The sequence below is a fragment of the Vanessa atalanta genome, chromosome 7 (assembly GCF_905147765.1).
Source record: "Vanessa atalanta chromosome 7, ilVanAtal1.2, whole genome shotgun sequence".
Taxonomy (NCBI): domain Eukaryota; kingdom Metazoa; phylum Arthropoda; class Insecta; order Lepidoptera; family Nymphalidae; genus Vanessa; species Vanessa atalanta.
Window position 1 is genome coordinate 712,629 of NC_061877.1, and position 12,394 is coordinate 725,022.

The window sequence follows — 12,394 nt, forward strand, 5'->3', positions numbered from 1 at the left end:
AGTTGAAACATGCAGGTTTCCTCGCGATTAAGCACAAATTAAGCACATGAAAATTAAGTGGTGCTTGCCTGGGCTTGAACCCGAATTCATCGGTTAAGATGCACGCGTTCTTACCAGTGGGCTATCTCGGATACATAATAGGTGAATAAAAGTTGTATATCTTGTTATTATTACCATTTGAACGATCGAAAACAATAATAGGTCCGGTCCGGTAATATATTATTACTTTATCAATAAATGCATATTAAGTTATTTTGCTATAATTATGTTCTGCAATAAATATATCTAACTTTTCTTCGCAATTATCTTTACTGTACAATACACTGATATTAATATTATACAGCAAGTCATTATTCCACGATTTTTAATATAATCTTACATATACCTTATTTATAGATTACAATTTATTAATTAAAAAAAAATACTGAGGATCAGTGTAACTATAGACACCAGGGTTCTTTGACGAATAAATACTTTGATTTTAATAAAAATATAATTTACATGCTAATATTAATACAATATATACGTAATCAAATACCTATTAAAGCTGATGAAGTAAGGAAAAATACTGGCAAATATTCATTAAATGCCTCTTACCATTAAAGTGGCATTCTCATGTTAAGAGAGATAATTTGAATGTTGAGTGAGCCAGCGTAAAAGGCACTAAGATCAAAAATATTTCCTAAAGCCCTTAAGCACAACAATCTCCAGGGTGCAAGCATTCTACAGGTGATATCAAATTACCACACAAAAAGGCTTATTTTCAATAAGACCGTCAGCGCCCTATTCTTACTGAGGCTGTCTAAGACTTGATGATCGGCGAGGCCCCCAAAGTGTGGCAACCGTCTATGTGCGATGGTGATCGTATAACATCATACCTGATGCACAATTTGCCACTTTTTAATACAAATATAAAAAAAAAAAAAAATTAAATAACGATTTGTACACATACATATTTGTTCAAACAAGAAAAGAAGAAAGAAACAAAATGTTAATTCGTATAAATTTTAAATAAATAAAAAAAAATTGGCAAAATTTATTTTACAATAATTTATTATTTATTTAAATAGGTAGAAATAATTGTAACGAATAATTTCAAATATTTTCTTACTCGACGTCTTAATATTTTATATGTAACCAGGTACCAGGCGATAGTGAGGCCGATGCGGCCTCGGATGTCGAAGACGTGTTCACTCATAATGATAGCTGGAATATGGGTGAGCGGGATGCTGCTCGCCATACCGTGTCTGCTTTACTCGACTACTAAAGAATATCGGTAAGTGTTTTAAGTTACTTACAAGTTTATAAATATATTTGTAACGTAGAAGGTGAGGTACCTTCATTATTATTTTGGAGTTCCAATCCTAGCAATGGCATTAATAATAAAATAGAATTTAGAGATAAATGCTACAACAGTCGGTTGGTCTTATCGCATTATGAACTATGAACTATAAAGGCCAGCAACGCACCTGCAAGCCCCCCGGTGTTGCAAATGTCCATGGGCGGTGGTAATCGCTTCCCATCAGGTGAGCCTCTTGCTCACCTTTAATATATTACAAGTCTTGTAGGTACCAACCACACATCAGATATTGTACCGTAAAAAAATAGTAATGTTTTATAATAAGAACCAGGTCTTAATATTAGATGCAGATTGTACAGTACGACTAACTTTTTAAATCTAGTAGGTAATAGCGCAACCCACTTTTAGATCAAATCAAATCTAATTAATTCAAGTAAACTTCACAATGAAGCGTTTTTGAATTGTCAACATTTAAACACCGTTTCTAAAAGCATCCTCCAGCAAGAAGACACGCCAGAAATTCGCATATTTGTTGTTTTCAAATAAACATATTTACAATGCTGTTTTCACAATTAGTGTCCTGTGATGGAACCCAAGCCTTAATCAAGGCGTTTTTTTCTAAAGAGTATTCTTTTAATGAATAATAAGATGTATATATTAATAAACTTTTTAAATTGTAAATTGATTATATAATATTTTCCGGTATCTTATTATACTATTGCCCAAAAACGTTCTCTGTACCGTATGCAAACGGAAACTAGGAGTAGTTAGATGCTTATGTTCATACAGTCACATCAAAAACCTCTTACGTTTCCTCCATACTGTATATTTGTCTGTATTTCATGATTGTCGTGATGCTGACGTAATTGTTTTGTGATAGAATTCTCGCAACCAACGCGATCGAGTTATATTAAGAGCCGTGCCTACATAATTTGTCAAACCCCATCGGTGTTTTGCCTAGTAGTCGTTCGAGGTTTTCGCTGTTTGCGTTCCTATATTGATATCCTTTCAATGATAACTTTGCTGGTAAATAAATTTAAATCGTTTACCGTTAAACTGATTTTCTTTTAATTCTCCTTAGATATTAAGAATCAGTGATAACTTCTTATTTAAAAATAACAAGTCGAAACTGCTTATAAAATCCTACATGAATAAAGTATATTTTGCTTTTATATAAAAAAAAAGTATTACAACACACGTTGCGAGGAAATCTATGAAAATAATAGAAGTAAACACGTGTAGCCTCAACTGTTAACCGTTATTGAGGTCAAGAATATCTTATCCTCTGGGATGTGAATCCAATAACAAAACTGTGCAACGTTCTTATTGGTTCACTATTACAGTCAATTTATTTATCAAGAAAATCATCCTAACATATCGAGCATGACCAACGTACGTTTAATTACAAAAATCAATAATATTTATTGACGCTTCCCTTAAGCGTCAGCGTCAATTGAAGCGTCAATAGCGCAATGGTTTACGGGCTGCCTAGCGATGTAAAACGTCGCAGGATCGATCCTGAACCCTTGGACTATTGTCGTCACTCCTAACACAAGTGATAACCTTACAAGATTGGGGTATATAGGAATATTAGTAATTCCTTAATTTCGATCATTGCTACTATTCTTTATAAAAAAATTAATACAAAATATTGCAAAGTAGTTTTTCATATATTACTGTTCAGTATTTTGAGTTAATGCGAAAAATCGCGTATGAAAAAACACTGACACGTTTTTTTTTTTCATTTTTGTATAATATATTTTTTTAAGTATTTCCCTACTACCTGATTAGTGCATATCTTACTCAACAACAACAACGTGTACAGCCTGTAAATTTCCCACTGCTGGGCCTCGTCTCCCTTTGATGAGAAGGTTAGGAGCATATTCAACCACGCTTCTCCAAAGTTGGTTGGTGGATTCACATGTGGCAGAATTTCGTTGAAATTAGACCTGCATGACCGAGCGCGAGATGAATAATAAGTGAAAAATCAGTGGCGCTTGCCTGGGTTGAACTCGTAATCATCGGTTAAGATCTACGCGTTCCAACCACTGGATCATCTCGGCTCTTACTCTACTCCTTTACCAGAAATACTTACCATTCCTTAGCTCGTGTTCCTTACGTGAATATGAAGGGAGCGCTTCGATTAAGAATATTATCAGTAGTCACGAATCTCCTTTTTAACCGCTTAAATACGTTCCACTGCGCTGTCGCGGGTACCGCTGCTACTTTCTGTAATTCTCATTAATGTTCTTTCAAGTCTAGTGTTTTGTTTTATTTTTCCACACTTCAAAAGTATTTCAGCATCAGTTGTTTTCCTTTGATTAATACCGTAACAAAGGTTATGGTGGATTGAATTTTATTTTGGTTTGATCTTTTACTACAATTATTCATTTGCTAAATAAAATCGTCGTTTTTGATGTTTAATGTCACGGAAACAAAATTATGTTTACAATTAATAATAATAAGACGAGACCAAGGTTCAGGGTTTAAACCCCATTGAACTAATGAAATATTATTGGCACTCTTGATAATTTCCGCCAATATCGAAATCAGTCAGGACATATATATTTGTTATACAGCTGATGTAGTTTGGCGTAAAATCAAAAACAAACAAAATCAAAATATACTTTATTCAAGTAGGCTTTTACAAGCACTTTTGAATCGTCATTTAACAAACTATATTAAGAGAAGCTACCACCGGTTTGGGATGTAGATTCTACCGCGAAGAACCGGCAAGAAACTCAGTAGTGACTCTTTTTCATTAGCATTATTATTAGCATCCCGTAAATGTCCCATTGCTGGGATAAAGGCCTCCTCTCCCTTTGAGGAGAAGGTTTGGAGCATATTCCACCACGCTGCTCCAATGCGGGTTGTCGGAATACACATGTGGCAGAATTTCGTTGAAATTAGACACATGCAGGTTTCCTCACGATGTTTTGCTTCAGCAATGAGCAAGAGATGAATTATAAACACAAATTAAGCACATGAAATTTCAGTGGTGCCTGCCTGGGATTGAACCCGAAATCATCGGTTAAGATGCACGCGTTCTAGCCACTGGGCCATCTCGGCTCGACTCTTTTTCAACATCTAAAAATACAGTCACGGTAGTTAAATACAATTATATATGTATGTAATATATCCTTCCCGGAAGTCAACAAGCATTAACTTCACGCTTTTTTATCTTCTATATAATCTTGTATCGAATAATATGCCTTCTGTACCAATGTATTTTTTACAAGTTATTTGAATTTATGAAACGGCAAAGTTAAAAATGTCTGCGGAATTTTATTATAACATAGTAAATTCTCGGTTTTGAGTGATCTACGATGGAGTTACTGACTAAACTGCCAATTAGTGTCAAATCGCTCGAAATCTTCGACAACTTTACAGCTTTTGTTATTTACTAATATTACATATTTACTTTATTCTACTAATACACAACGGGTTGAAACTGAATTTTGTACAACCTTCTTTTTCTTTAGTGCGATAAAGAACTAATTAAATACAATTAACACTCTTTCATCATAATATATATAAACATATTTCTTATCGAACATTCTTATAATAATTATACTTTTGCTAAAGTCTTAACAATCACTAATGTTTATCTAACGTTAGCTTCTAGAGTCAAATTATAAGAAGTTTTAATAGTATTGAACGGCAAGAGTCGATTTAATATATTTTTTTATTTTATCTATATACATTAGCATGTTTTTTTATGCTCTTACTTATTTTATACGACTACTGTTAAAATCATGACTGCGTGGAATAGCCGGAAGAATGCTTAACCATTTTCCCATTGGGTTCGTTTCTCTCAGCAAAAAATAAACCATTCCTCCTGTCAATTTTATTTCACACGAGTAGTTATACTTTTAATAAAAGTAACTGCACTATCAGTCCTACAACTGTAAATGGAAAAAGTCATAATTTAAAGAGAAGTATATTTGGATCGTTGGTTCACTTCAGCCTTTTCCGCTAAAATAAATATGTATGTAAACATTTGTATTCCAATTTATGACAGCACAAGCCATCCCGATTGTATATATTTTTATTTATCTCTCTCAGATTGGGTTGTCTGGAAAATATGACTAGTAATAATAACGGGTCAAACGTCCGTTCCTTGTACAACATAGCTATTTTTTATTAAAGAACTGCTCATGGAAGCAATTTTTCTCCATTACCTTGTGTACAATAAAATATAATATTAATATTAATAGTCTTCCTTTTCTACTATTATTAATTCATATTTGTTTATATATTTAAGCACTTAATGTTAGCAATTCTTATGTTAATAGTCTTCTAATTTCATATTTTTGTAAATTATTATTATAACTTGTATAATTAAAATTGTATAGAAAAATAATGATTCTAAAGACCTATTTATATTGGGATTATGTACGTACGATTCTGTACAAAAGGTTGCTTTTTATTTTATGGCAATCCTCAAGGAGATTGAGCAACGTGAGTTTTGCTTTCCGATCAGGAAAATTTTACTAATGAACGTAGTTCATTAGACCACGATGGCAGACTTTTCGGTGCAGAGTATTCCAAAAATAGTTATTACAGATCCTATACCTACTTTCTACTATACTTTTCTATGATTATGGAATATGTGTCAAGGAAGAGTCACGTATCATAGTTGTGTGTCGTCTTTTTAAATTATAACCCTCCGATGAACAGATTCGAGCGGTGAAATTACTCTCCTCATTAAAGTTAAATCAGAATCCCCTCATCGCGGTTTCAGTAAAATGAAAGTAGTAAATAAGGTTGGATTACTTTAAATTGACACTGTCGAATTTCGATAATACCTATAATTCCCTGTTGGTTTAGTGGCTAGATATATACTCCACAGATATTGCCCTGGGTTCAACCCCGAGGTTGGGCGTATTAAATATTTATTGAGTTTTTCAGTGGAAACGAAAATGTTTAATAGTAAGGCTGGAAGTAAAGTCGTTCTGTCTGCGATCAACCTCTTTCCGATCGTACCAGGTTTACCGTCCCATCGAATAATAAGAGTGAGTGCGCTTGTGGTTGGCACACACACATGTACACTATAATATATCCTACGTAGTTCACTTGTTTCTTTTAAGACTGGCCTGGAATGGTTTTGCCTTAAATTTTCACGGTCATGATAAACTTGTCTTTCCATGGGATTATTAGATTGAGGCAGGATAATGTATAACAGAGAACATCGTAGACCTCTACATTATATAAAATTTAAGGAAATTGGAAATGTTATAACAGTAAATTTTTAAATAACGATTCGGTTAGAATATTAAAATAAGCAGATGAAAAATTCAATTATAGAAGATAAAATGAGATTGAGTCAAATGGAGCAGCGTCCAAGACCGAATAATGCAGAGCAATACGTTTTATACCCGAGCATACATTAGTGAGTCTGGTCACATTTGTGACGTAAATTTCAATTACTACAGACTATAAATTAAATGGGTGACATTTTCGTCTCTGTCAGATTATCCAATTTAGGCCAAACTAGTTAATTTTCACATTTTGTTTTTATAAAATTAGGTTGTCCACAGATTTGGGGACTCTTTCACTGAATTATCATTTTAAAAAAGTATTTAAATATATAAAATAATTTATCTTGAAAAGCCATTTTATCTGGTGACAAGAATCTATGTGATGTAACTTTTTCGTAGGACTTCGTGCAAGTCTGTCTGGGCTTCCCCAAAAGTCTTAGTACTTTTGTGTTACGTTTCATGATTATTTTTATACAAATTCGCTTTCTAGTTGATAGCTCATGTTTGCCTTTTGGCTCAGATCTGAGTGAAGTATCTGTTGAGCTTAACATCGGAAAGTTTCCGCAATGCGGTATAAAAATATTCTCATTCATGACATTTCTTGTAACGATTGTCGTACCATCCTTAGTTGTATATTTATGTTCCGGCCTAAACGCATAATCTTAGAATCGACCACTTTGAAAACCAAATATAATGTATTTATGAGTGATTAATGAAATATATTTTCTTTAAAACAGGTCTAAGGGGATATTAAAGACCGCGTGCCTGCTTTCGTGGCCTGATGGTCTGCCTGATGTCTCCTACATGGATTTCGTGTAAGTATTCATTAATTAACTGTAAATAATTCCACGATTCTGCTCCACTACAGGTTACATGAGACAGAGTTTTATGTGAAATATTCAGGTTTTCTCACAACTGTTTCCTTATCATCGAACATAAGCTGAATTCTAAACTAAAATAGATATATTATAATTCAGTGGTCCTTGACTGTATTTGAAAAATTGAATATTGGTCAAGATCCACGTGTTCTGTCCAATGGAACAGTTCTCAAATAAAATGAATATGACTAAATCTCCAAAGCGAAATGTTTTGTCACTTATTCGAAATTTTGCGCCGTTAAGCGTTATTGTTTGAAAGATATGAGCATACAAAACTTCAGTCTCATAAGTTTGCACCGCCTGAGATGGCATTATTTCCCCACAGCGTCATATTTTATCAATATTAATAAATCATGGATTTTTTTTAAATTCTACTATAAACCACTTGGTGGTAGGGCTTTGTGCAAGCCCGTCTGGGTGGGAACCACCAGAGCCAGCCAGTGTAACTACAGTCACAAGGGACGTAGCATCTTACTTCCTAATTTTAGTGGCGCATTGGTGCTGTAAGGAATGGTTAATATTCCTTCAACGCCATTGTCTATAGACGGTGGTGACCACTTACCATCAGGTGGCCCATTCGCTCGTCCGCCTACCGATATCATAAAAAAATCACCCTTGAATTGAACTTGATAAAAATTTAATCGAGTGAATCGTAAAGTAGGCACAAATTGTTATTTAATAATTCTATATTGTCAATCAATAATAAAATAAATTTGAAGAACTACTGATTCTTAATAGTATGAAAGTAGATAAACTTCTAGGAACGTAAGAAATGCCGCAAATAATTTCCGTAATTGACTTCAATGATGTAACTACAATACTACCAATTGGACAGAAATTAGTTTTTCTATTGGCGCTATTCGTTCAAAAACCCAATAAAATAGATCGTCTAAACGAATTTAATTAAATAAATTCACTAAATAAATTATTTTCAATTGAATTTGTTTAACAATTGCTATTCTTGACGGTTTATATTAACAAAATTGATCGATCGACTACGAGTAAAATTAACGCATAATTTTATTTTATAGCATTAGACCTACTAAGAAGTTTTTTAAATAAAAGAATTTTTAGATATAACTTCACTCGTTTATGGGTTGAGTTTTTATGATCTAAAGTTATATTATCTACGAGTACCTCGGTCGGAAAGTCGAATGGCGCATTGTCGGTTTCAAGCGTCACGGAGCGGAGGCGTCAAAGATATAACATAAAGATATTAAATGAGGATTATGAAAAAAATATATATTTACTTGGATACCGTTCACTTAGAAGTAATATAGAATGATTTTTATGTTATCCTAAAATGTATTAATATATAATTGTCAGTGTGTTTGAATGAACAACCTATTTAAAACTGTTCCACTTATATTGCTGGGTGGTAAGGCTCCAACCAACCACTCATAACATATTTTACGCGTAGACATCACTTGATATTATTGTGTTTGGTTTAGAGGGTTAGTGAGCCCGAGTAACAATAGGCACAAGGGACATAACTCTTTAGTTCCGAAGGTCGGTAGCTCATTGGAGATGTAAGGTGTACTTAATATTTCTTTCAACGCAAATTACTTTAGGCTTTGGTAGCCAAATGCCTTCCATTGGCCCATCGGCTTAAATATTTTATGTAAAAAATATCTTCATGTTTTAGTTGAACTAACGACTGAGGCTTTTCTACTAACCATTGTGACTAATTTTGCTTATCTAGTTCTTCTATTTTCATCATATATTTATAATGCTGATTACTCATATTTTTAGATCATATTAAAATATCAAACTAAATTTGCACAGCCCAGACAATATTAAGGCTCAAAATAGAATAAAATTTATATTGTTTAGACGTAATTTATGTTTCAGAAACGAGGATAAATCATTGCTAAAGGCGGCTATATTAAAATGATCGTTTACATACATGCCAAGTAGTAATATGTATGTACTCTTGCTTTGGTTAATATATAAAACGTTGCGCTAAAGTATTTCAACCTTTGATAGAATCAAACTCACTTTTTATTGCCAGCCTTGTAACTGAGCTAAAAATATTTGAGATGAAAATTTCTGTGGCCATTAAAGTTGCTCGAAAGTCCGTTATTTTCGCATATTTCGGCAGAATTTAAAAATTGTGCATTACCTAAAAATGTGCTACTTTTATACAAAATATATTTTTCGCAATTTCGTTTTTTTTTTACGAAAAGTTTGGATGGTAATTTTTACTTTATATTAAAGTTACGAAATTTTCGGTGATGACATACAAGATGTTAGTTATTGCTGTGATACACTAAGCCTCTACAAGAGGTCAAGGGCCTATGACCCTATAGAGGCAGCTACCTTGGAAGAATCGCTTCATAGATATATATTATCAATCGTTTCCAATAGTAAACTGATTAAACCGTCGGATGTTCCGCGACGGCCTAATCAGTTTATCAGTCTTAAAATATGAAGAAATAAATCCATTGGATTACTTACCGTGATTTCTAAAATACTTTTAACTGTAGTAAAGAAACTTTGTAGAGAAAAACAAATGAACATATGAACCTTTTATCTTTTTTTTTTAAAGTCAATTTGTCCAGTCTTTATATAAATAATTAAATATTTGTATAAAGACTGGACACATTGACTTTTATATATGATAAGGTAGGTGAAACTCTGTCGTAGTTCTAGCCGACGACCGCTGGCTACAGTATTTATTAATTTTAGTATAGCCTAAGTACTCGTAAATAGTTCGAGCGGTATCAACTCCACATGATTATTATCAGTGTCACGTTCAAAATAATGTTAGGACTTTATGGAATTGAGCAACGTATAAAGTCAGACAAAAGCAATGAGCATATTTATTTCTATATTAAGGTACCAAAAGTTTTGATATATCAATGCAGATAATAACATAATCTTGAAATTGTTTCTTGAGTAGTCTGTGATATGAATATTTGATAATGTTTTCTTAGATTTTATCTAAAATACGCTTATTATCAAGAGCCTTTTGAATAATCGGGATGGCTTTCTAATCATATCTTCCAATGTTCGTTATCATCTAAATAATCATTCTATACCCTTAATAATACTCTTCATATAAAATGTTTTATATAGATAATTGAATATTTCTGAATGTTTTCTGGGTTACTATTGTAAAAGCGTATTGTTCAACAAAATAATGATTAATCCTGTGTACATATATAGTCCAAACTTTCCGGTATAAATAATTTCTGGTATTAATATACAAAGTTCTATTATCTGTTGGGTTCATAATTAGTTTCAAGACTACTAGAGCTGAATTTTGAGAATATATCACACATCGTGTTGTTTCCGAAAGTTTTATGCGCAATTATAGAAGATTTAATATTATCTAACTAAGATAGTTAGTTATTATCTAACTAAGATAGTTAGATAATATTACATCTTCTAATTGCTGAAGCAGACGCTGTAGTTATAGTTTTCTTTGAAAGCAGACGACTTAAAATGTCGCTCAGATTGCATCGTTTGTTAATATAACGCGCCATTAGTTTCATCTATTACGTAAGTATCTCTATAAGAGGTTCTAACAGACAAACTTTTGAACGTAATGAAATGAAGTTTCACTACGCTCAAAGTCATTATTGTTAAGCGCGTTAATGGTGGATTAGCCGTTTTCATGAGTCTTTTTAAAGGATTGTGAGCCAAATATTTTCAGTTACTTAAACAATAAAATACTGTATAAAATTTTATAACATTTTTTTATTAATAGAATTTGTCGAAAATACTTAAAAAAAACATTACTGATATTCGATAATATATTTGTTAAAAATGCATGTTCTCAAAAGGGTAACAATTCAGTGTCATTAAAAAGCCATGTCATTTTCACCCATAAAAATGAGTTGTAAGTTATTTCTGTAAAAACTACATAAACAAGCACATTGTTTTCTTTAGAATGTATTGTTTAAAGAAAATATATTCCAAAGAATATTAATAATAATGAAAGAAAAATAATTCTTGTGAATAAAAGAAATAAAAAAGAACCAAGCGATATAAATGCACAATATTAAATTTCAAACTTAGTTCTTTATTATTTTTATTTCAAAACTACATCGTTAACTTATATATACAAATATGAAGCTAAGTCATTGTACTCGGAAAAAAAATTACAAGTTTTTAGGACCAAATGTAAAAAAGAAAAACTCAAAATCATAAGCACCGAAAAATTTACGGTTACTATGAGTGAGTTTTTAATGTATTAATTCGTTCAATAGATGGTAATTATTTCTGTAATTTATTAAAATTAGATATTTTTATTTTCTATATATTTAAAATAAAACCCATTAAAATATATACAGAGTAAATAGTAGATGTGTTTATACAACATACGGAGTTATACGCACACAAGCATAAAATGTCAGTAATTGACAAGCGATAAAAGCGCTCTTTATAACATACAGAAACAAAATATACTTTATTAAATGTTCTTAAATATCTCCTGTTAAAATAAGATCTAGATAGATAAGATCATCGATGTTAAAGATCAATTCTATTATACGTCAAGAATCAAAAAATAAAAGTTAAATTATTAAACAGAAAAAAAAAAACAAACGAAAATATTGTACGATAGAACAATACAAATACTTCATTGAACTTCAAAGGACAAAATATTGCACGACATTATGTGAAGCATCATCCGATGCTTTACGATCGAAAAAAATATTTCGCCTTATTTTTGCAATTTTGTTTTATTATTATACGATTGTCAGTTCACAGAATCAATGTAGTTTGTATACTATTTAGGACAATTTAATGGAGATCGTGGACTTATGAGAAATACATTTAATTTCATTGAAACATAATATAATAATCGCAGTTTTACTCGTTCGTTTAAAGATAATGTAATTGTTAAAAAACGACACAATAAACAAGTGATCGTAAGCACTTTTAAAGTTAACAATAAACTCTCTAATGGTTTAAGTCAACATTAGGTACATTAATTATTCAGAACGAGT

The 12,394-nt window shown here is 31.9% G+C and overlaps 1 protein-coding gene across 3 annotated transcripts in view; it reads left to right on the forward strand.

Moving 5' to 3' along the window:
- LOC125065258 (tachykinin-like peptides receptor 86C) overlaps positions 1 to 12,394 on the forward strand; it is an 84,735-nt gene that overhangs the window by 52,007 nt on the left and 20,334 nt on the right. For all 3 annotated transcript variants that reach the window (XM_047672776.1, XM_047672774.1, XM_047672775.1), the window contains 2 exons: positions 1,142 to 1,276; positions 7,299 to 7,376. In XM_047672776.1, coding sequence (XP_047528732.1) covers positions 1,142 to 1,276; positions 7,299 to 7,376 — 213 coding nt within the window. The remainder of the gene's footprint in view (positions 1 to 1,141; positions 1,277 to 7,298; positions 7,377 to 12,394) is intronic.